General features: G+C 53.8%; 1 protein-coding gene across 1 annotated transcript; it reads right to left on the bottom strand.

Moving 5' to 3' along the window:
* Positions 1 to 8577: 8577 nt before the first annotated feature.
* TSKU (tsukushi, small leucine rich proteoglycan) lies at positions 8578 to 23408 on the bottom strand. Its single transcript, XM_002822265.6, has 2 exons — positions 23253 to 23408; positions 8578 to 11116 (listed from the first exon to the last, which is right to left on the bottom strand). The coding sequence occupies exon 2, from the start codon at positions 11106 to 11108 to the stop codon at positions 10047 to 10049; it is 1062 nt and encodes a 353-aa protein (XP_002822311.2). The 5' UTR covers positions 11109 to 11116; positions 23253 to 23408; the 3' UTR covers positions 8578 to 10046.
* Between the last annotated feature and the right edge of the window lie 306 nt (positions 23409 to 23714).

Below are 23714 nucleotides of genomic sequence, written 5' to 3'. Positions count from 1 at the left end.
CGTGCCCTGCTGTCCTCACAGGAAGGCTGCACAGAGCAGCTAAGGTGTGGTATGAAATGGAAGATCCATGTCAACTTTAAAGTGTGGCCCAAACCTGACTATGCAGTAAGATCATCTGGATTTGCTTGTTTTGAAAAACTGAAAACTATGACTCCCTACCCTCTCCCCACACACGGGGAAGTTTTAAAAGTATGTGACATTGAAGTCAAATTGTAGAACATTTGGGAAAAAATGAGATTTATGGGCCTTTCTGATGCTTGATGAAGGCTTCTGCTTTGAGCCACGCTGCAGGCAGCATGGAGCTGGCCCCAGCCTCTTCCGTCTTCACAGGGCATCACAGGCCCTCCCGGCTGAAGGAGCCTCAGGATCTCCTAGGCTGACTCGTCTTATGGCTGGGGAAGGGAGCAGGCTCAGAGAGGTGAGACTCACCTCTCCACAAGCAGTGGGGCTGCGGTGGGCTGAGTGAGGTGGGGCACAGACTTAGTGGACAGCAAGAGTCGGAGCAGAAGTGGGTTCCGGCCAAGGAGCTGGAGAGGCAGAGGTGGAGCCTTACAGGGGACTCCTACTCCAGCCCAGCTCCAGGCCTGTCTGTGCACATACCTGCTGCCTGTGAGTAGGGGAAAAAGAGAGAGCAGGGAACAGGGGTTTCCCTTGCAGAGGACCTGGAACAAACGCTGGAAGTCTCAAGAGCTGGTTTCTTGGTGGTTTCTTCCACAAGCTTGCTGTGCAGCCTTGGAAAGGCCACTTACTCTCTCTGGTCCTTCATTTCACCATCAGTAAAATGGATATAACAGACCCATTTGTTAATCCTACAGATATGAATTGACAACCAACTATGTGCTGGACGCCAGCCTAGGTGATGTGGACCCTGTGAGGAGCAAGGCAGGAACAGTTCCTGCCTCTGGGGATGAGTGGAAGCTGGAAAAATAAACACAAAGTAAATATGATGAGCGTCACTCTGAAGGGAAGACCAGGTACTGGGCTGGCACAGAGGAGGAACACCTAACTTTGCCTGTCGTAGGATGGGGGGAGGTGGTTAGGGAGGGCTTCCCAGAAGAGGTGGCATGGCAGCTGAGGTAGGAGGGATGAGTGGGAGCTAATCAGGCTGGTGGGTGCGAGGACAGCGAAGCATTCATTCCTCCCCCTCTCCTCCTCTATCCTTGAGGTCACCTTTCTTTAGAACATGTTAGCAAAGGATGTCTGTGTAGTCACTTCTGAGGTCTGTTTAGAATCCGGACTCACTCCCACATGCCCAGCATGCACCCATTCTGTCCCCTCCCCGCCAGCCTCACGTGTCTGAGCAGGATGTCGAATGTTACCGGCGGGTGGGCCAAGTCCAGGAATGACAGTGTTTGTGTCTGTGTGTGGGGAGAGTATTTAAAGCTTGTGCTAAGTATGACTTTGCCCACAGTCTGCGGGAAGTGCCCAAAAGCTACGCCTTTCCCAGGGTCCCCTGGGAGTGCTGGTCTGTCCCCTCCACCTCCTCCTCTCTGAGCAGCTTCCACCTGCCCCCACACAGTGACTGGCCTCATTTAGCCTCAGTTCCCCTCCTGGGAGTCCCTTGGTCCGATGGAAACAGGACAGTGAGCCTGGCGTGGTGGCTCATGCCTGTAATCCCAGCACTTTGGGAGGCTGAAGCTGGCGGATCACCTGAGGTCAGGAGTTCAAGACCAGCCTGGCCGACATGGTGAAACCCCATCTCTACTAAAAATACAGAAATAGCCGGGCGTGGTGGCGGGCGCCTGTAATCTCAGCTACTTGGGTGGCTGAGACAGGAGAATCACTTGAACCCGGGAGGCGGAGGTAGCAGTGAGCTGAAATCATGCCATTGCACTCCAGCCTGGGAAACAAGAGCAAACTCTGTCTTTAAAAAAAAAAAAAAAAATCCGGGCGCAGTGGCTCACGCCTATAATCCCAGCACTTTGGGAGGCCGAGGCGGGTGGATCACGAGGTCAAGAGATCCAGACCATCCTGGCCAACATGGTGAAACCCCGTGTCTACTAAAAATACAAAAATTAGCTGGGCATGGTGGCACGTTCCTGTAGTCCCAGCTACTTGGGAGGTTGAGGCAGGAAAATCGCTTGAACCCAGGAGGCGGAGGTTGCAGTGAGCTGAGATCACGCCACTGCACTCCAGCCTGGCATCAGAGTGAGACTCCATCTCAAAAAACAAGCAAACAACAACAACAAAAAACAAGACAGTGAGTTCAGGTCTTTATTCTTCCTGTTCCCAGCGGCAGGTGGGAGAAGGGACCCATGGAGAGTCCAAGAGGGAGAGGTGGGTTTGTCTGGAGACTGGGGAGGGGTCCGGGAGGCGAGTGCGAGGTTACCGGGAGGGGCCATGCCTGCTGGGTGGTCTTGAGACAAGAATGTAAGGAGATGCGCTCAGGGCAGCCCCTCATACGCTTTCAAACACCAGGCAGTGTGCTTCCTTCAACCGCCCCTCTCTGCCTGCTCCCCTCAGCTGGGTTGTTGTCAAGGAGGGTGGCTTTTTCATTTGGCATCTTTTCTGCATCTTCAGCTGCCCAAGTCCCAGGGCTCCAGTGAGGTTAGCAAGTGGGGAGGAGTGGCGGAATGGGGCTGGGGGAGGCGGAGGCTGTGGCTTTGGTTGTTTCAGTCATCTACTGCCATATAAGAAACCACTACAAAGCACGATGGCTTAGAACAGCAACCATTTTATTTACTCATGATTCTGCAACCAGGGCTGGGATGGGCTGCTTGGTTCTGCTGGGTTTGTTGTGGTCACTCATGGGCGTGAAGCTGGTGACACAGCTGGGGCCTGACGTCTGCTGGGATATTGGAAGGTTGAACTTTTATTTCTCTTTGTAGTCTTAGAACTGGCACTGAACCACTTCTGCATTGCACTGATTAAAGTCACAGGCCAGCCCAGACTCAAGAGGAGTATAAATACAAGGGTGTAAATCCTCAGAGGCGTGGGTTCACTGGAGTCATGAATATAAAAGGATATCACATCAGTTGGTGGAGAAGGCAGCATATATGTGAATAAAAGGCCCTACCCTTCAACTACCTTCTCTATGGATCTCACAATCTTGCCTCTAGCATCATGGTCTTAACAACTGTTATATCAACACACTACCTTAAAAACATTTTTTAGGGTATAACACATTTTGAGAGCATGCTCAGATACCCCTTGCACCCCGTTAGTTAGAAAATGCCCCACTACTGCATCCAACCCAGACATCTCATCTGTATCCCCTGATCACACTCTTGGTATCCTGAGTCCTTGCCTATCTAGGAGGGGCCTTGGACAACAATCATAGCTTATGCCAAAGGGAAATGGTGGAACCGAAGGCAGAGACTGAGGCTATTAGGGAGAGTAAGAAGAGTGGAAGGTTTTCTCTCCATCTCTCAAATCACAGCAGGTCAGTGACTGCCATCTGTGACTGCCAGGCCTGGGGAAACAGTGGCAAACCTGCCTCAGGAAAGAGGCATGAGGACATTTCCTAAGCACTGTGTCTTTAAGAGTGTTGGGCCAGAAGGCGGCTGTGTGGCTGGGTGGTGTTGAAATGTACTGGGGCACAGGGCAGGACGTCTTTTTAAACAAATTCCTAAGCATAACAGCTTCCATGATATCACCCCCTGGGAGCAGATGGCCACTAAAGAAACCATGGTTGAGAATATTTTGAGCCACAGAAAACTTATAAGTTTGACTAAAAGAAGAATTTTCAAAATAAATAAATAATGTGACATCTATGAACACTTGTCATACACAGAGCACTGTTCTCAGGGTTTTAGGAGCATTAGCTTATTTTCAACAACTGCCCTGTGAGGTAGCTACTAGATTTCCATTTACAGATGTGGAACTGAGGCTGAACGAGGGGCTGAGCGGCTCACCCCGGGACACCCAGCTGTGAGTGGCAGGGCTGGGCTTGAGCCCAGGCAACCTCCCTTTGGAGCCTGTGCCTTGGCTACTAGTTACACTGCCCTAAGGAGTCCCTGCCTCAGGCCTTCACCTGATTAGGGAACCTGGCTTTTTACAGCCAAAAGCAGGGCTCTTTGCCTTTCTTAACCTGAGGAGGAGGGCTGGCGCCTCCATTCATCACTTCACTTTGGAAAACTTGCTGCTTCTGAGGCTCAGCTAGTAGAAAATTGTTCCTGAGTTGATACTTCTGGTATCAGACCAGTTTCTCTTTTTCTGTGTCTTCCTGTATCATGTATATAATTATTTCCGTGTCTTCCTGTATCATGTATGTAATTATTTATATGTTACATATACATACGTACATATATTAAGAAACATGGCAGGGCACAGTGGCTTGCGCATGTAATCTCAACACTTTGGGAGGCTGAGGTGGGAGGATTTCTTGAGCTCAGGAGTTCAAGACCAGACCTTTTCTACTAAAAATTTAAAAATTAGCTGAGCATGGTGACGCATGCCTGTAGTCCCAGCTACTCAGGAGGCTGAGGCAGGAGGCTTGCTTGTGCATGGGAGATTGGCTACAGTGAGCTATGATCACGTCACTGCACTCCAGCCTGGGTGACAGAATAGGACCCTGAAAAAAGAAAGAAAGAGAGAGAGAGAGAGAAAGAGAGAGAAAGAAAGAAAAGAAAGAAAGAAAGAAGGAAAGAAAGAGGGAGGGAGGGAGGGAAGGGAGACAAAAAGAAACATAAATGTGTTTGTACCTCCAGTTCAGAACACTTTGACTATCTAATGGATATCCAAAAGAAAATAATAAATAGCTTTGGGAACTAAAGAATAAACACAGGAGGAATTTCCCTCCAAGCTCAACAAACACAATAATCCCTGTAGACAGAACCACTAGTACTTAAATAAATAAAGAGAAGAATAAACACAGGGCATGTGACTTAACTGGATAGACATTTGCTGTCGTTAGAAGCTGAGCTGTGGACTGACATTGGGTATTGATGCACAGAGCAAGTATAATTGCAGTTAGCTACAGTGAACACTGGGCACTGATATACAGCAGACACTGCCTCCAACAGACATTTTCCCTTTGTGGATATTGGTCATTGGTGGAAGCTGTCATTCATATGATAAACATTATATATCAACCAACATTTGCACCCTGGTGAACGTTAGCCAACAAGGAACAACTGAACATTGACGGGCAAGGTCCTATTAGCCTATGATGACCTCTGTTGTCATAGACAGTGCCCTTGGTGGAGATTAGGTATGAGTGGGCTTTAGCGCTGGTGGACTTTAAATTCTGTAAGCACATAAAGTGAGCAAGGGGTAGGCCTCTGCCCCCCCATATTCCTGGCAGTCCAGAGAAACAGCCCATGAGCTGGTTTGGTGGCAGTTGGGTGGTAGACTCCACCTCTTTAGCTGCCTTTTCCCTCTGAAAGCCTTTCGGCCATGGCAAGGTGGGGAAACCAGGGGGCTGTGTGATAACGATAGAGGGACGTTCCTGCATTTGGAAGAGTCTAATTGGTTCCCTGAACTACAGAGGGACTGGATTACACACAAATCCACACCTACTCTCTTCTGCCATCCTGACCAACACTGTCTGGGTGTTTGCCCCTCCTCTAGAAATGAGATGATCAAATGGCAGCAGGGCTGGCTTCATGGGCAGTGAAACCACAGAAAGACCCTGTGCTTGGTTTAATGCTCTGTTCTTGTCATCTTGAAATCCTAACGACTTTGAACAAGGGGCCCCACATTTTCATTTTAGACTGGGTCCCACAAATTACATAGGCAGTTCTGAAGCACAGAATCCTGGCCATGGACCATGGGAACTTTCTCATCTCTGGGCCTCAGTTTCCCCATCCGTGAAAAGGGGCCAGGAGAGAAAGGACTTTGACTTTGACCTTTGGCTTTTTATACTGTAAGATCTAGAATCCACAGTCTGATCGGAGCTATGTAGAACTGCATAACTTCTCCAACTTATTTGAAAACGAAAAATAAATGGAATCCCAGTGCTTTTTGGTTTATCAGTGCACCTCTACCCTCTCTGGTTCGTGGGATTTACACAGCTGGCCCGGCCCCTGGGGTAGGACAAGGAAGAATGTGAGAATTGCCACCTGACAGATAAAGCCTGGCCTATGCTGGTTTCCTCATCTGTATGGTGACAAAAATACCTGGTGCAGTTGTGAGGAGATGATGGCATGTACACAAAGCATGAGGAACACATAGCCATAGCTGGCCGCTGCATTACTATGAAAGGCGTAAAGAGGCTGGTGACCCTGCTGACCCATGGTGGTGAGTACCTACTCCATGACCCTGTGGATTACCGGGTGTCGTTCTGTGATTCTACAGTCCCAGAACTTTACAAAATTCTTCAGTTCTGAGTGCGAGTTACAAAAAACAGACTCAGACTACATGGCTCTGTAATCTACTTCATAACTCCATGGTTGGATGAGGGCGGGAAAGAGCACTTACAGGCTGCCATTTTGTGCCAGGCACCGTACTTGGTTCTCTACAAATGTTACTTCATTTCTTCTACATACAGTCCTGTGGAGGGAGACATTTTCCCTCCCTCCGTCCCTCCATCCCTTCTTTCTTTCCTTCCTTCCTTCCTTCTTCCTTTTTTTCTCTTTCTTTTCTTCCTTTCTCTCTCCCTCCCTCCCTTCCTTCGTTCTTTTTTTTTTTCCAGGGTCTAGCTCTGTCATTCAGGCTGGAGTGCAGTGGCACAATCTCGGCTCACGGCAGCCTCAACCTTCCAGGCTCAAGGAGGTATTTTCTCTTTCTTTCTTTGTGTCTCTTTTTGTCTTTCTTTCTTTTATTTTTCTTTTTCTCTCTTTGCTTTTTTTTTTTTTTTTTAAACAGGGTCTTACTCTGTTGTCCAACCTCCCAGGCGCAAGCTATCCTCCCACTTCAGCCTCCCAAGTAGCTGGGACTACAGGCGTCACCATGCCCGGTTAATTTTTAGATTTTTAAATTATGTTGCCCAGGCTGGTCTTAGTCTTGAATTCCTGAGCTCAAGCGATCCTCCTGCCTCAGCCTCCCAAAGTGCTGGGATTACAGGCGGGAGCCATCGTGCCCGGCCTTGAGGGAGATATTTACATCCCTATTTTCCAGGCTCAGAGAGGTAAAGTGACCTGGCCAAAAATCACACAACTGGTTAGTGATGAACCCAAGATTTCAACCCTTTTCTGTGAATTCCAAAATGTATTCTTTGCACGAATTTTCCTGATTGTGTAAGATTCGAAGCCCTCGCCCTGGGCGCCAGGGTTCCTGGAGGGCGGAGTCTGGCAGGGCGAGGGTAGTCCGGTGGGCGGGAAGGTACTGGCCGCAGAAAGCAAACAGCGCAGCCCACTTTGGCCTCCAGCCGCCCCGGGCCTGGCTCCTGGCCCCGCTGGGATCTGGGGTGTCTGGCCATGCGTGAGCACGAGGTGGCGCTGCGGGCCGGGAGCCTCGGCACGGGGAGGGAGGGGCCGCGCGGACTCCCGGGTCGGCGAGACCCGCCGGGGCTTCCGCTCTCCTTATGGCTGGCAGGAGGCCAGGGCTGCGGGGTGCAGGGCAGGTTCCCCACGGGAAGGACGAGCCCGCCCAGCGTGATGGCATCCGCGCCCATGCTCTCACTGGGCCTTCACCCTGCGCCGTTTCGCAGAGGAAGCTGCAGCTCGGGCGGAGGTGACCTGCTCCAGAACTGATTGCCGCAGAAGCCCCCTCCTTCCCTTCGCTGCCCTCCGCACGCTTTGGCCCTGCCTTTAAGGCCTTTTTGTTCCATGGCCCTCCCGCAAGGACTCCTTCCACAAGCGGGGACTTGGGAAGACCCGGACCCATTGGGTGAAAGTACCGTGATCCCTACCTCCATCTGAAGCCTCTCCTGTCCCAGGAAATGTAGGGGAGGTGGAGAACAAACAGGAGGACTGTGGGGGCCCGGGGTCTCACCCTGACCTCCCTCTCCTCCACACCGCCCGACGCCAAGCCTCAGCTCTTTCCTACCTTGACCGCTGGGTGCCAGCCTCGGACCCAGGGCCTCAAGCTGATACTTCTCCCTGGGGAGGCCTGATTACAAGATGGGCAAGCTCCCACCGGTGCATATGGCCTGAATGTTCTGGGCACAGAGTAGGGATCAGGAAAAACCTGTCATTGGTGATGATGGTAGACATTCCCTGTAGACTGGCCAGTTAGAAGGAAGAACTTGGTGACAGCAGAGCCACCCAGATGAGCTGCAAGTGTGATCTCTGTCAGTGGAAGTGTGCAAACAGGAGCTGGGGTACCATAGCAGCTGAAGCGCCAAGGAAGAACAAAATACTGTTGCAGTTCAGAGGAGGGAGGTGGAAGGGGCCAGGGAAGCTTCTGCGGGCGGGCAAGAACTAGGTCTACTGGATAGGAAGGAGGTTGAGAGACAGGGGTGAGGGCAAGGGCAAGGTCCCACAGTAACGCCTGAGCAAGAGAACAGGTGTGCAAGGGCCTGCATGCTCATGGCTATGGCTGGAGTTGGGGTGGCAGGAACAGTGGGGTAGGGCCACGGGAGATGACAGGGTGCAGGAACTCCCTCCTTCACGTCACCTTACTCCCCAAATCCTGAGATTATCAGGCTTTTCAGGGAGAACAAGCTGCCCAGGGCAGGGCCTAACCTGATTCATCTTTGTGGTCCCAGAGCCCAGCCCAGGGATTGCTAGTGGACACTGGCTGAGTAAAGCAAAGAACTTTTTATAGTGTTTATTAAATCAAGGACCAGTCAGATAGATGATGGGCTAGGCAGGTGGGGGAAGACAGAGCTCACTGCCCTGTGGGGTCTCTGTGGGGCCAGCCCCTGATGCCCACGTGGCCACTGATGCCCAGCTTCCCCCAACACCCCAACACAGGCCCAGGACAATATTACAAAAGTGAACAAATGCAATCTTTTTCTGCTTTTACAAATGACATGTCTCCATCCCCGGCCAGCAGGGGTAGGGGAGGCGGGTTGAAAGTGACACTCCATTAAAAAGGCAACAACTTTTATAAAATGAAGACTAAGGAAACAGCCCAGGGTTCGGAAGCTGAGATGCTACCCTGGGGGTAGAGCATAGACATGGGTCGGGCAGACCTTGTCACCTTTCATGGCATTCCTGTGAGGGTAAGAAGGGCTGTCATGCTCAGGGCCAGTGGGGACTGAATCCAGGAGGCCCCCTGGAGCTCCCGGCCAGATGAGGCTCCAGAACTGCAGCAACTCCTTGGGGCAGCATCTAGAGGATGCTCAGGGGAAAATGGGTAGGTTTCCAGTCTGGATGCTGGGGGACCCCAACCCAGGGTGAGAAACTGGCTAGGCTGGAACCAACATGCCCTAAGCTTCCAGAGGCTCTGAAGGGCAGAGTGACTTAGCCCATGCCGCACAGCTGGTCACCAGGCCCAGAGTCCCACTTGTGAGTCTCTTGCCTGTCCTGCTGCTGCTACTCGTGTGCTAATGGGGAACAGGCAAGGGCAGCAAGGGGAGCCCAGGTGGGGAGGGTGGGGCTTATTAGAGGAGACAAGAAAGTGCATTGGGTCCGGGCTGGGAGGCAGGAGGCTGTGCTCCAGTCATGCTACTGCCCGTAGTAACTCAGATTAGCCTTTTTCCTTCTCAAGGCCTCAGTTTCCCCATCTGTCACATGAGAAGGGTGGACTTGATTCTTTGCAATTCCTTCTATCATTAAGGTTCTAGGGAAATAGAAAACGATAAAGCGGGCCTCATGGCCTCATGGCAAAGAAAGGGCTATGTTAGAAAAGAAACTCATGCCCCTGAGTGACTGGGCCATAGGCCCAAGGGGACACTCAGCCCAGTGGACCTGAACTCTGCCCTGCAGCAGGGGGTCCCACCCACCCTCTGCCCATTGCGGGTCAGGCTGGCCCAGGCATGAGGGAAGGCACTTGGAGGATAAGTGGGGAAAGGAAGCAGGAGGGGACCCGAGTCTGGTTTGGCATCGAAGTCCCTCTGCTCATGGTTTGGGGAAGCAACGTAGACAAATGGGTGAGACTTTGCTCCTAGGTGTGGCTCCCAGGTCCAAAGCCTCTCCTAGGCCCACAACTCCTGCGGTGACACTGCCACATAGGCCTGCGAGCTCCCCACTGGTGTTGGCACATCGAACATAAGTTACTCGGGACCTGAGGCAGCCCAGGACAGCAGTCTGTTATGTGGCCCTGGGCCACACCATTTGTCACAAGATGTTGGGGCCCCTGGCAGCAGATTCCCGGGTGTCTACGCAGTGCAGGGCCACCTTGGGGCTGGAGCCAGGCCTCCGGGGGTAGGCGCCCTCCCGCACCAGGCGCCGGCACTGCACATCCTGGCCCACGCTGACGCTCTGCAGTGCCGGGAGGTGGAGGAGCAGCGCCTCAGGCAGGGGCACCAGGTTGGTGCCCGAAAGGTCCAGCTCCTGCAGGGAGCTCAGGCCTGAAAACACCTCAGCTCCTGCCCAGTTGAGCTTGGGGTTGCCCGACAGGTCCAGGACCTGCAGGCCCGGTAGCTCGCGAAAGCCATAGGGTGCCAGCTCAGGGAGCCTCTGCAGGCTGGCCAGAGACAGGTGTGTAAGGCCTGCCAGCCCCGCAAAGGCACCTGGACCAATGACAGCTAGAGGGTTCCCATCTAGGCTCAGGTAGCGCAGGGGCAAGTCTCGGAGGTTGGGCACGGCATGGAGCCGGTTCCAGGCCAGGTTCAGGCTCTGAATGGTGGGCGCAGGCAGGCCGGCCCTCGCGGGGTGGGGCACGAGGCGGTGAATGAGGTTGTGGGAGAGGTCCACGTGTAGTGCTCGGCCCTGACTGTGGGTCGTGAAGGCGGACACTGAGACCTCCTGGAGCTGGTTGTGGCTAAGGTTCACGTCGCTCAGGGGTGAGTTGGTGAAGCTCTCGGCTGGCAGGGCTGTCAGGCCATTGTGGCTGAGGTCAAGCGACTCCAGGTAGCGAAGGCGGGAGAAGGCAGTGGGTGAGATGCTGGTGAGCAGGTTGTGGCTGAGATCCAGGCCAGCCAGCGTCGTGTAGCCCGGCCCCGCCAACACAGACTCATTCACCATCTCCAGCCGGTTGGAGGACAGGTCCAAGTGGGCTGTGTCCAGAGGGATGGACACTGGCATGATGTGGGGGCCCAGGCCGCTACAATCCACCCGAGTCAGGCTGAAGCTGTCGAAAAGGCCGAAGGTCTCCACCTCGCATTGGCACCCGGGGAAGCATGGCCGGGTTGTCTGGGCCCCACTCACGGCCAGCAGCAGCAGCAGGGGCCACGGCATGGTGGGGGCTAGAAAGAGAGCCACAGGTGAGGAATGAATGCACCAGATGGTCTAAACCCACCGCACAGGACATAAGCCCAGTCTAGACACTGTTGGAAGGTGTCACAGACCCCGACCTCCTGGAATGCTTCCTGGAACACTCCCCAGAGTTCCTAGTCCCAGTTCCTCTCTGGCCTCTGCCTTTCCATCTGTACGGTAAGGGGCGTGAGGCCAGGTGGTGAATTTTCAACTAGAAGCAGCAGACCCCTTTCTTAAACAAGAGCAGCAGATGAAGGCGGGCCTGGTCCGGCTGAAGTGAGGGGGACCTGAAGCCCTCTACTTCTGCCCACCATCCCTGCCTAGGATGTTAGGAAACCCAGTTTGAAACCCACCAGACTAGACGGTTTCTTGGGCTGGCCTTTCCAGCTCTGATGGTCCAGAGTCCCTGGGTTGGTCTAGACCTTGGACCCCGGGTGAGGGGCTCATCCACAGGGCTGAGGGTAGGGTGTGCCCGGGGTGCCCCATTCTCTGCTGAGCAAGTGTTACACGTCGGGCACTGTTCTGGCTGCCCCACAGCACGGTCACATCTGACCCTCACAACCACCTTGCAAGGTAAAAAATTATCTGTCTGTTTTACCAAAAGGGAACTGGGCCTTAGGTTAAGACACTTTTGGACAGCCACACAGCAGAGTGGAGTGGCACTAGAGGGGACACTGACAGAGAAAGCACCTGTGGTCTGGCCGGGGCTGGCCTTCAAGACCAGGGCTCCCTCCCTGCAATGGGGCCTGCAGTGACTGCCCCACCGCACCCGTACTCCACCTGCCCTGTCCCCCTAGCCTGTCGTCCAGGGGCAGGAACTTCCCTTCTCATTGGGCATCCTGGTGTCCAACGTGGGTATTCAGATTCCCAGATGGGTTTTGGGGACACCTGTCCCAAGCCTCTTTCCCCCTTACTCTGCCCCTTGCCACCAGCAGATTAAGCTACACACCTCTTTGGTTCTCCTTTAACCTCGGGCAGGCAGTTAGGCTGCTTCCCCCATTATACAGATGAAGAAACAGAAGCTCAGAGGGGAACAGGGCTTTATCCCAAACTAGTAAAATGCAGGGCCGGAATGGGACCCAGGCCTGGTGTACTCCAATTACTATATTCATACGCGTTGCCTCCAGCAGGACTGGCAGAGTAGCTGGTGGAGAGGCAGGGTGCAGGAGGGGCTTTTCCCACTGACATGCTATGGCATGAGCCAGTTTCCCTCCTCAGATCTCAGTTCCCTCTGTACAATTACAATGGTGGCTGCCACAGATGCCGGGCGCTACATACGTGTTGTCACATCTAATGGTCACACCACCCACTGCTGTTGGATTCAAAGCCTGTGTTCACGTCCACTGTAGCTCCTGGGATGGTGGTGCTCAGTGGTGCTAGCATGAGAAGGAGAGGGTTGGGCAGTGGGAGTTTCTAACTGGACCAATTGGATAGTCTGTGGTCACCCCTGCCCTGCACAGCGGCCCCTCAGCAGCCTGGGAGACAGAAGGCACTAAGCTTCCTTCTAGCCTGGCTCTTCGTCTGGGTGGCCCTGCTCTGGGCCCCCTGCCCTCCTGCCTGTCCCTCCCTCTGGCCTTCAGGAAGGAGGTGAGAGAGGGGGAGGAGACAGGCCAGGGACCTGCCCACCTTCCAGACTGGAAGATGGGTAGGGAGGGAGCAGCAGGAGTGCATTAGCAGCCCTGCATGAAACTTTAAAGGGCTAGCCACTTGATCTGCACTCTGGCTTTGCCCAGGGGAAGGGAAAAGTAGGACTCTTCTCCCCTGCCCCCTCCCCACGTGGGCCCCTCCTCTCCCACCCCTTTCTTTTGTAGAGGCCAATTTCAGGATTAAATCCAGCCCAGGTGCATCCTGGGCATGGTCCCAGCTGAGGCAGGACAGAGTGTTCCAATGTCTGGAACCAAAAGGAAAATATTAAGTTGCTTCAGGCCCCCTTTGTTCCCCTGGGTGAGCGCCTCACCGCAGGGTTCATTACCACCAAAGGCCCCACCTCCCCTGCTAAGCTGATCTGCTCATTCATACCCACCCTTCCTGGGGTTTAAACAAACACCACAAAGGCCCCGAGATTACCCTTTGATTCCCAGAGGTGATTATACAAGGGGTCTGTGAAATGCCAAATGGCCTCGTATGAGCTCCCACTTACATAACCAGCAGCTCAAAATACGGCCCAAATGCTATCCCGCCAGAGGGGACCTCGCGCTGCCCCTCTTTAAGCCTCAGCCTTGTCCTCTGCGCTACAGGGTGGCAATTTCTGCCCTGCCCTCTTCACCTAAGTTGATTAACCCTTACTGCCAACTGTGAAGGGCTGTGCACATGCACAGTGCAGTCATCACCCAGCAGCCAGAAGATACAGAACTGAGGCAATGCTAGTAACAGCCGATGTAAAGAGGCACCCGATGTAAAGGGGCAGGAGTTACCTAGGTAACTGTCTGCAGATGCTCCCAGGGCACTGGACTAGGTTCCTTGCTCAGCCCTGCACAGTGGACACCTCTCCCGGGGTTCCTGCTGTGTGCTGGGCCTATGCCCGGGGCTGGGCATTTGCAGTGGGAAGTGCTGACAGTGACAGTCAGGGCCAGTCCTCACTCTCTGCTAGTACTGGACGCACATGCGTTCATTTAGTCCACACAGTCACTCTGTGAGCCAGCAGTCTCATCCCCATTTTAGAGCAGAGAAACTGAGGATCAGAAAAGATGGTGGCTGACCATCTTTAGCAGGAGTGACTTGCTACACTGTGCAACTCTGGGAAGTTGTATTAGTCTGTTTTCATGCTGCTGATAAAGACATACCTAAGACTGGGCAATTTACAAAAGAAAGAGGTTTAATTGGACTTACAATTCCACGTGGCTGGGGAAGGTCTAACTATCATGGTGGAAGGTAAAAGGCACTTCTTACATGGCGGCGGCAAGAGAGAATGAGGAGGAAGCAAAAGCTGAAACCCCTGATAAACCCATCAGATCTCGTGAGACTTATTCACTATCATGAGAATAGCTCGGGAAAGACTGGCCCCCATGATTCAATTACCTCCCACGGGGTCCCTCCCACAACACATGGGAATTCTGGGAGATACAATTCAAGTTGAGATTTGGGTGTGGGCACAGCTAAACCATATCATTCTGCCCCTGGTCCCTCCCAAATCTCATGTTCTCACATTTCAAAACCAATCATGCCTTCCCAACAGTCCCCCAAAGTCTTAACTCATTTCAGTATTAACCCAAAAGTCCACAGTCCAACGTCTCATCTGAGACAAGTCCCTTCCACCTATGAGCCTGTAAAATCAAAAGCAAGTTAGTTACTTCCTAGATACAGTGGGGGTACAGGCATTGGGTAAATACAGCTGTTCCACATGGAAGAAATTAGCCAAAACAAAGGGGCTACAGGCCCCAGGCAAGTTCAAAATCCAGCAGGGCAGTCAAATCTTAAAGTTCCAAAATGATCTCCTTTGACTCCATGTCTCACATATCTGAGTCATGTTGATGCAAGAGGTGGGTTCCCACAGTCTTGGGCAGCTCCACCCCCGTGGCTTTGCAGGGTGCAGCCTCCTCTCTGACTGCTTTCACGGACTGGCATTGAGTGTCTGCAGCTTTTCCAGGTGCACAGTGCAAGCTGTTGGTGGATCTGCCATTCTGCAGTCTAGAGGACGGTGCCCCTCTTCTAACAGCTCCACTAGGTGGTGCCCCAGTAGGGACTCTACTCCAACCCCACATTTCCTTTATGCACTGCCCTAGCAGAGGTTCTCCATGAGGGTCCTGCCCCTGCAGCAAACTTTTGCCTGGGCATCCAGGTGTTTCCATACATCTTCTGAAATCTAGGCAGAGGTTCCCAAACCTCAATTCTTGACTTCTGTGTACCCACAGGCTCAACACCACATGGAAGCTGCCAAGTGGTGTTGAGCTTTGGTTTGGCTTTTGTAAAATGAACAATTATCCCCTTCTGTGGATGCTCAGAGAGATGGGTCACCTGCCCAAGGTCAGTGAATGATGGATGGTTCTGGAACCTGTGAAGTCTTGGGGCTTGCACCCTCTGAAGCCATGGCTGAGCTGTACCTTGGCCCCTTTTAGTCACAGCTGGAGCATCTGGGACACAGGACACCAAGTCCCTAGGCTGCACACAGCATGGAGACCCTGGGCCTGGCCCGAGAAACCATTTTTTTCCTCCTACGCCTCCAGGCCTGTGATGAGAAGGGCTGCCTTGAAGGACTCTGACATGCCCTGGAGACATTTTCCTCATTGTCTTGGGAATTAACATTCGGCTGTAAGTTATGCAAATTTCTGCAGCCGGCTTAAATGTCTCCTCAGAAAATGGGATTTTCTTTTCTAATGCATTGTCAAGCTACAAATTTTCCAAACTTCTATGCTCTGCTTCCCTTATAGAACGGAATGCCTTTAACAGCACCCAGGTCACCTCTTGAATGCTTTGCTGCTTAGAAATTTCTTCTGCCAAATACCCTAAATCATCGCTCTCAAGTTCAAAGTTCCACAAATCTCTAGGGCAGGAGCAAATTGCTGCTGTCTCTTTGCTAAAACATAACAAGAGTCACCTTTGCTCCAGTTCCCAACAAGTTCCTCATTTCCATCTGAGACCACCTCAGCCTGGACTTTATTGTCCATATTGCCATCAGGATTTTGGGCAGAGCCATTTGATAAGTCTGTAGGAAGTTCCAAACTTTCCCACATTTTCCTGTCTTCTTCTGAACCCTCCAAACTGTTCCAACCTCTGCTTGTTACCCAGGTCCAAAGTTGCTTCCATGTTTTGGGGTATCTTTTCAGCAATGCCCCCCACTCTACTGGTACCAATTTACTGTATTAGTCCTTTTTCATGCTGCTGATAAAGACATACCCGCGACTGGGCAACAAATAAAAGAAAGAGGTTTAATTGAACTTAACAGTTCCACGTGGCCGGGGAAGGTCTCACAATCATGGCGGAGGGTGAAAGGCACTTCTTACATGGCAGTGGCAAGACACAATGAGGAGGAAGCAAAAGCTTCCTGCATTCAATTACCTCCCACTGGGTCCCTCCCACAACACATGGGAATTCTGGGAGATACAATTCAAGTTCAGATTTGGGTGGGGGCACAGCCAAACCATATCAGAAGTCATGGGGAGTTAAAATGGAGTTAATCCCTTCCTCAAGGAGTTGCTGCAAGGGCTAGAGATCGCTCGTGTGAAACACTCAGCACAGCACCAGGATGCTGACAAATGTGCAGCCAATGGTAGACGAAGCCCCCTGAGACACAGTCACCGACTACCTCCCTCCCCACACTCTGGGGCACTGACAGGGAGGTGACAGGGCAACTGTGCCTGGTGACAAGAGAAGTCCTGCAGGACTGTCAGGAGCCCTAGGTCTCAGTGCCTGCTCTGCCATGGACTGTCCTCATTTCATCTCTGAACAAGTCTCTTCCCCCTTCTGTGCCTCAGTTTCTCCAGCTTCACAGTAAGAGGTTCAGTTTAGATAATCCAACTCCAGAGTTTCAGGATTTTAAAGTTTAACAAAAGCGTATCCTAAATTTCTACTAAGTATATACAAAGCACTGGGCTAGGCCGGGAGGGAGGAGGGGGTGGGTGGTGATGGGATAGATACTAGGGTCCCTGTCCTCATGGGGCTTACAGACCAGCAATGAGAACAGAAGACCAACTTATAACAAGATCACTAACACCAGCTTTGGACCCAGGAGACTGGGGCTCTAGTCCCAGGTCTGCCACTATCTGTGTGACATTCCCTGTTTTCTTTGTTTCTTTGAGCCTTGGTTTTCTTATCTGTGTAACAGTATTCACATTGCCTCCCTCTGGGACCCGTACTCTACCCCCAGGAGAAAGAGAAATGAAGACTGGTAGACACCAAAGAAGGCTGAGGGAGAAAGGGATCTTTCAGTCAAGATTCAACATTTTTTTCCAAATCTTGACCTGCAGATACAAGATATCCACTGATTGACCAGATTATATCACAAGAACAGGAGGACAAGGGCTTAGAAACCACATCCATCTGTGATTTGGGGGATATACTGTAAGGCCTTCCAGTGCAGGGGCCATGAATCATGCATTGTTGGGCCCACAGGGCCAGATCCACAGTGACTCTAAGTTTGCTGATGGCCTGCAAGGACAAAGAGTAAATGGTATGGCCCCAACAGGCTCCAGGCAGGTCTCCCCAGGTGACACTGCACACACTGCTATGAGACACCTCTAAAACAACTTTGGCCACATCACTCTCCTTATCAGAAACCTCTTGGATTCTGCTTTTTACCTACAGAAATCAAGTTCTCCCATGCACAAGGCACCGGCAAGTTGTCACCACCTTCTTCTCCCCTCCCACCTGTCCCCAGCCTCCCATCTGGATTTGAACCCTCCTTGACAGCCAAAGTGAGAACAGCCTTCTGTTGATGGACTTTGAACAACTCTCAGCCTCTGCTAACACATCTCCAAACTTGGAGAATCCCAGGGCTTGGGAGCTGGAAGGCCCCTTGGGGATCATGGGCAACTGGGGCCCAGAGAGGGGCAGTGACAGCAAGGAATGGCAGAGCAGGGTCCAGGACCTGATGCCTCAAGTGACTGCCAGAACTGCATGCATCCATCCCGCCTGCCCCGGCCTGCTCCCAGCAAAACAAAGCCTGTTCTGTCCACTCAGGCCCCCGGGCCACCCCTCCCTCCTGGCCTCTCACCCCACAGGCTACCCACAGGCCTCCTTCAGTAAATTCTCTGCCGTGAGTTACCTGCTGTTTTCCTACTTGATGTGTAAGCAGCTTGGGGCAGTGCCCTGCCTACTTTACCTGTGTGTTCTTTCCCCCACCTGGGATCAGAGCCAGGCCTAGAGAGTATGTGGAGGAAGAGCAGGAGGAACGGGTCAACCGCAAGACCCAGACCAGGTGTGAACCTAGCTCTGTACCTACTAGCCTTGGGTAAGTCTTGGGACCCGCTCTGAGGGTCCTCAACAGGGCTAAGAACACAGGGTTGTTGAAAGGATTAAATGACAGAATGGCAGGCATTCCACTCACTATCTGCTACACAAATACTCAATGTGTGGTAGACAATGATGGTGATTTGCTAAGCCTTCTGAAGGCAGTCACCATGTGATCCTTCATGTTCCTCCCCATCCAAGTTCCCAGTGCAGCGCCAGGAGCACAGCAGGTCCGAGACTGCCTGTGATGACATTCTCCAGTCACTTCCCTGGTGTCTGCTGATAAGGACAGCTCTCTGGGTGTTGGGTTCCAGCTTGAACCCACCTGGCCCCAGCTGCCTGACCCTGGTGCTGCACTACAGCATCTCTGGTCTGTAAAGTTTTCCAGCTCCCTCCACCGCCCTCGACAACTTCCACAGGGCACTGTTGGCACAGGGCCCCACTGGCACAGGGCCCTAGCACCCCCCTGAGACCGGCCTTTGTCTCGATCGGCTGTTCCTCAATGCAGAGCTGCCTCCCACCCTGCTCCCCTCAGTCATGAGCTCACTCAAGCTGATGCCAAGGAAATCCCCAGGTGGATGGTTCAGAAACGTCCTGCCCTCCAACCACTTTGTCAGCTCTGGAAACGCAAGGCAGAAAGAATTTCAAGGCCAGACTCCCGGAGCCCTGAGGGCCAGCTCTTGCAACAGACCCACTAATGCAGCACATCTGGACAAACACAGCAGCCCACCATGTGCTCTCCACCAGCATCTCACTTCTGCCTCACCACAGCCTTGACCCTGGGGATACTGTCCCTATTTTGCAGACATGGAAATGGATGTTATTCAGCTGGGAAGGAGAGGACCTCGGACTTAACCCCAAATGTCTTAGCTCCAGATCCACTCTGCCTCAGCTTACAAATGAGCACATGTGCAAGACAGCTTAGACCTGGTCATGCTGAACTGTACTTACATGTTTACCTGTCTATCCTACAGTGGGCAGGGATGCGATTAGGTTCCTTTTTATGCCCTTGAAGCTGAGCACCGAGCCTGGTACAGAGCAGACACCACGTGAAGATGCACCAAGCATCTAGAATACCGCTACCTCACCAAAGGACACCTCTCAACCTCTCCCATGCTTCCTCCACTACCATCTGTTCAGTCACCCTGCAGGATCAGCAGGTTAGATGGTATCATATCTACTTTACAGCTGTGTTAAGAAGTCCAGAGAGGTTCTGTGATCTGTCCAGAGTCACACAGCCAGAGAGGACAGGGGCTGGACCCAGGACCCAGGTATTCTGACATCTAGTACCTGGCCTCCTCCATGACATGATCCCAGGGACCTGTAAGCCTAGCAACTTACCCAAGGAGGATAATCTACAGGGAGATGGGCAAGGCTCCCAATAGGATTTTCTCCTTCCAATATGTCTTCTTCTTGAAGATTTTCAAGTTCCCATCAACCTGAGGCAGCGTACATGGACACATGAGAAGGCGCTATGGGGCAGAGGGCAAGGGTTTTGTAGCCAGGCAGTCTGGGTTCCAACCCGACAGGGCCTTCACTGCTCTGAGGCTTGCTCGTGCCCTCACCCCTCTGAGTCCTCGTCTGTAATATGGTGATAATCCCAGTGCTGGTCCTAATGGGTCACTGTGATGATTACATGAGGCAAAGTGAAGACCCAGACCTTGGCCTGGCACACATTGGTATTCACTGAATGTTGGTTCCTGACCCCAGTGAGTGATTTCAGGGACCAGGGAAGAAAAAGGTGCTGTGACACCAGCAAATCCTGAGGCAAGGCAGCGGCTGAAGATGGAGAAGAATCCACAATTCATCCCAGAGGCCCTGGATCCTCTCTCCACATACCATCCAGGATCCCAGTGTGGCTACAAGGTGCTGACAAGGCACTCCCAGGAGACTGGGAAAGGTGAGCTGGAAAGGTCTCAGAGACCAAAGCAGGCAAAAGCTGCTGTGTTGCCTGTGACAGAATGAGGGCTCGGCATCAAATTTGCAGCTCCCCCTGGGCAGGTGGGGTCACTGTCTTCCCTTTCCCTCATCCCTAAGCTGGGCAGTCACCTCCCCCTGTCCAGGTCAGGCTCAAGAGACCTGCTGCAACAGCCTCGCTCCTGGCCTGACTCCAACTGCCAGCCATGCTGGGCACCAGAATGCACTTCCCAACAGAAGTCTGGGACCCTACTACAGCTCCCTCTTTAAAACCCATCCCACAGAGACAGCTTTCTAGTCTAGAGGCCTGTGACTCTTCTAGAGCCACCTGCCTTTTTGCACACATTGTTCCCTCTGATGCAAAGATACCCTTCTTTGTCTACCAGCAAACTCTCACACATTTGATTCAAAAAGCCACCTCCTCTGTGAGGCTTTCCCAGTCTAACCTGCCGCTCATCCAGGAAAGGCCACCCATGCTGTGAGCTCCCATGGCCCTTGGGCTGCTCCCATCAAGGTACTGGCCCACTTCTGTGGCCATCTACGTATCTGTGTCTACCTCCTTGCCTGTATGAGCCTGGCCACATGAAGGTGATAAATCAGATTAATGAAATGTCATGGACAGAAAGCTCCCTTCTGCTTTGTGGGGAACATAACAATTGGTGCAACCCTGCAGGATGCTTAGGGCTCTGCCCACTGGTGAAATCAGGTTTAGGACCAGAGTCAATGCTGTCTCTGCCTTCTATTGTCAGTGCAATCCAATGAATGTCTGCACAATGTAATACACACTACAAACCACTTTTTATTTATTTGCACATGTAATTCATTATCTTATTTAATACACCAAATCAGTGGAGCAAGAATTAGTATCCTCACATTTTAAATAAGTTACTTGTCCCAGGCCACAGAGGTAGGAAGCAATGGGGTGGGAGTAAAATCCGGGTCCTTTTGACTCTAAGAGGCTGGATCACTCGGCCTCCAGATTGGTCTCCCGGCCTCCAGCACCACCCACAAGCCAGAGACGGGTTTCATAGAATTACCAACCCCACCCTGCTGTGCCTGTTTAAATCCTCCAGGAGCTCTCCATTGCCTACAGGCTCAAATCCCACTTCTCGGCCTGACATTCAAGGCCTTGGTGATTTGGTCCCTGCCTTCCCAGCCTCAAGTTCAATTCCAATTCACCACCCTCAAGACCTTGCCTCTGCTGGTCCACCATGCTGACCACCTGTGCTGTTTTCATGCACAGGTCCTGCACACGCTGATCCTTTTGTGGGAGATACTTCCTGCCTCCCCTGTGTACCCACTGACATCAAAACCGTGAGCAGGAGGAACCTCCTGTCAGGCCCCTCCTCCGGGTTATTCCCACAGAACCCCTCTTAGGACTTGCTTTGGCCAGGGGGCTTTCAGGGAGGACCCAACCCTCTTTGGGAAGTGTCCTCAGTGCCCAGGCCAGCCTTGCTCTGAAAACTGCATCCCCTGTGTTGACCCAGGAGTTATGATTAAGAAGAAGACTGATCTGGACTTTACCACCACAAACTGTCATTTAAAAAGTAAGAGGAGAAAAGGTCAATCCCCCTCCCTTCCCTCTCCATTTTTGACTCATTTATCAGCTTTTGCCTTTCCTGGTGTTGGAGGAAGGGTAGGTGGAGGTTGCATTGCAGCCTTCCTGGGGAGCAAAGTAGTGCCTCGGAATAGGTCAGTCAGAATGGAGGTGTAGGTTAAACATCAAAGTGTTTCTGGGTTCTGGGATCTGAAGCAGTCAGCCAGAACAGAAGACGCTATCAATACCTCCCCTTCCAGAAGGGAAACTGAGGCCGGAGAGGGAAAGGAAAATGCCCACAGTTGTTTCTCTCCCAGGTTAGCGGCCTGTGCCCTTCCATCATGTCTGCAGCATCTGACAAAGTTCTAGGTTAAAGACTGGAGTGAGCGGTGGGGAGGAGGGTGTTTAGGGTTATCTTTGCGGCTTAGGCTCAAAAGCCCAGCAGGCTCCTGCCGCTCTGAGCCCCCCCTCTCCGGTCAGCCCCAGGCACTGCAAGTCTAGACTTATCCGAAGGGCAGGGCGCACAAAGATGAAAGAAGAATCGAAGGTCTTGAGTCACCTCCTCGCCAGGCCAAGTGTGGGCTGGCGCTGCTCTCCGCCCGGCTCCAGCAGCGCGGGTTATTCCCACCGCACGCCCCGAGCCGCGAGGGAGTTCTCGCCCTGTCCGTGCCAGAGTGACCGCCACTCCGCGAAGCTGAGCAACTTGCCAGCGCCGCACAGTGGGCCAGTGGCCGTCCCAGTTGAAACCTGTGTGTGCGAGGCTCCCACGGCCCCCAGCCCAGCTCCGGGTCCTGCGAGCCGGCGCCTCGGGCATGCCCGGATCTGGACTGGCAGTCGCCTTCTCCCCTACCGGGTCGGAGGGTTGGTCCCCCTACCCCGGGGGCCGGCTGCAAACGGAGAGTGGGTCTCAAATCCCCACCAAACGGTCACACTCTTTCCAAGAAGCGCGGGGAGGGCAACGCCAGCCGCCCTGTCCCTTCCTCTCCCCAGGCCAGGGCCGGAGCCCGGGACCCACCGCTCGCCTCCTCCTCCCAGCCGGGGTCTGAGGGGGAGTCCGCACGCTCCGCCCAGCGCCTGCCCGGCCAGTCCCCAGGCGCTGCCGATCCCCCGACCACCAATCCCATCGCAGCCCCTTGCGGTCCCGAGACCTCAGGAGGGAGAGGGGGAGGGCTGTCTGCGCCCCCGGCCGGGTAGCGGTGGGGAGGACTGGGGCTGTTGCCCGAGGAACCGGGAGAAAAGTTTGGAGCCAAGTCGTGGGCCCGAGTGGACAGCCGGGGAGCGGCGGGGTGGGGCGGCGTTGGGCTCTCGGTGCGCACACCCTCTGCGGACACCCAGCCCAGACACGTCGGCAGGCACCGACCACGTACGCGGACACACGCGACGCGCCCACCGACGCCCACAGCCAAGCGCAGGCCCGCAAACGTGGACACGGGCGCAAAGCAGCCGCGCAAAGCCACGGACACACAAAGGCACCGGCAGCGGCGCGTCCCCGACCGCAAATCCACAAAGACCCACAAACGTGAGATGCACGTGTCCGCACAAAGACCTACACGGCCCCCGGGTGGAGCCTTTGTCTCCCGCAAGACCTCTCCCCTCGGTCGGCGTTCCCCACTCCCGCCCAGCCCTAGGCGTCCGACGAAAGTTGAGGAGCCTCGGCGGGACCCAGCCCCGCCCCTGCGCCCGGCGTCCCCAGCCCGCCCGCCGAAGGGGCCGCGAGGCTAGGATCCGGGGCTCGGGATCTTCTATCGCAGCGTGGACTCTCGCCCCGCCCGGGGACCTGCACTCACCTGGAAGCCTGCGCCGCAGCCGCCTCGGCACGCTCAGCCCGGCGGCCCGGCCGCGGGCCCTCCGGCCGGCGCTTTTCTCCGCGCGGCGCGGCCCGCCCCCCGGTCCCCGCCCGCAGCCAGGCTCCCCCTCCTGCCGGGCGCCGGGTGGCGGCTCGGGCCGGCCGCGGGGCGGCTCAGGGAGTGTCACCAAAGTGCCAGCCTCTCTCGGCGCGCCCCGCCCGCGGAGCCTGAGCCGAGCCCGGGTTCCACTCTAGGGAGCGTCTCAAAAGTGCGCAGCTCCCGCCCCCTCTAGTCGGCCTCGCTCACAGCTTCCTGCATCCCGGATCCCTGCCCCCTCCCCCTGCGCGCCCCAGCAATCTAAGCAGATGGCCGCCCTGTCGGGAACATCTGGAGGTCGCCGGAGTACGTGCCTGTGTATGTGTATGTGTGTGTATGAGTGTGTGTGTGGAGAGAGAGAGGGAA

Source organism: Pongo abelii, chromosome 9 (assembly GCF_028885655.2).
Source record: "Pongo abelii isolate AG06213 chromosome 9, NHGRI_mPonAbe1-v2.0_pri, whole genome shotgun sequence".
Taxonomy (NCBI): domain Eukaryota; kingdom Metazoa; phylum Chordata; class Mammalia; order Primates; family Hominidae; genus Pongo; species Pongo abelii.
Note: the sequence above shows the minus strand (reverse complement) of the source record. Positions and strands in the feature narration are given on the sequence as shown.